Below are 1,097 nucleotides of genomic sequence, written 5' to 3'. Positions count from 1 at the left end.
TTACGGTATTCAGCTTCCACATGATATTGGTTTTCTAACATCTGATCATTACTATCATAAATTTCAGTCAAATTCTTGTTCCAAATTTTTTTGTTAATCTCAATTAAAAAAACGCTGGCTTTTTATATTGGAGGAATTAAATGGCTTCTTATAACGTTCATAGTCACTATCGTAATTGGAAAAGGCGAAGGTCGACGGAAAACCGGCGCGAAAATTGCTGCAAAAGGTGAATATCCGCACTTCGTTTATTTCCGCGGAGAAACACATTGTGCAGGCGTACTGATAACGGCGGAAGATGTACTAGCGCCTGCCCATTGCTTCTATATCGGTTCGGAAGTTGTCACGTTAAAGAAAGTTCGGGCGATCGCGGGCGTGGTGCAGCTCGACGATAGCACGGGTCAAGAGATCGGAACAATGGCCTTCAGACCGCATTTAAAATTTACTCACAAAGGTGAAGGCAACGATTTAGTGAGTGACTACGACATAGCAATCATAACGGTACTGGGCTTTTTTGAAGAAAGCTCCACGGTGAAAATCGCGGGGTATGGCGCGTTCACTCCTAAATCTTTGCATGAGGCTTTTCTTAAAGTGGTCGAATCGAAAAATAAATGCGTGACGTTGGGTTACGGAACGTTCTCAAAGAAATATATCAAAAGAATGATGGCCCTGAATTTGTTCGTGTTGCCTCAGGAAGGTTGTAATGTCATAACAGAGGTGAAAGAGTCCGTCATCTGCTGCAAACCCGAAAGCTATGCCGTACAATTCGGTCATTCTGGAAGCCCTTTGATATGCGAAGGAACGGTCTTCGGTTTATTTAAAGATTATTACAACTACACGCTTGACGGAAAAGAAATCGTTGCATACACTTATACGGCGGTTTGGCCGTTTATTAAGTACTTCGAAACTCAATTAGGCAGGAAAATAACTGCTGGCGCGATGAATATATTGCCCGTTTTTATTTGTCAGCTACTTGCAATAGCCTTCGCTGTAGTTAGGAACTGTACTAACTTGACCTTTCCCATCAACAGGGTAATTTGAAAATCCAACACTGCTCTATTGTTTCTCTATCATATTCAAGATTCTTTTGATTTTAAAAT

General features: G+C 41.2%; 1 protein-coding gene across 1 annotated transcript in view; it reads left to right on the top strand.

The window, feature by feature from the left end:
- Positions 1–1,097, top strand: part of LOC112127461 — a 1,113-nt gene continuing 16 nt past the window's right edge. The window contains exon 1 of the mRNA XM_024228502.1: positions 1–1,097. This exon is cut by the window's right edge and continues 16 nt beyond it. Within this exon, the coding sequence (XP_024084270.1) occupies positions 415–1,038 (624 nt within the window). The 5' untranslated portion in view covers positions 1–414 and the 3' untranslated portion in view covers positions 1,039–1,097.

This window comes from Cimex lectularius, unplaced genomic scaffold, assembly GCF_000648675.2.
Source record: "Cimex lectularius strain Harlan isolate CLEC.00 unplaced genomic scaffold, Clec_2.1 scaffold220, whole genome shotgun sequence".
NCBI lineage: Eukaryota > Metazoa > Arthropoda > Insecta > Hemiptera > Cimicidae > Cimex > Cimex lectularius.
Note: the sequence above shows the minus strand (reverse complement) of the source record. Positions and strands in the feature narration are given on the sequence as shown.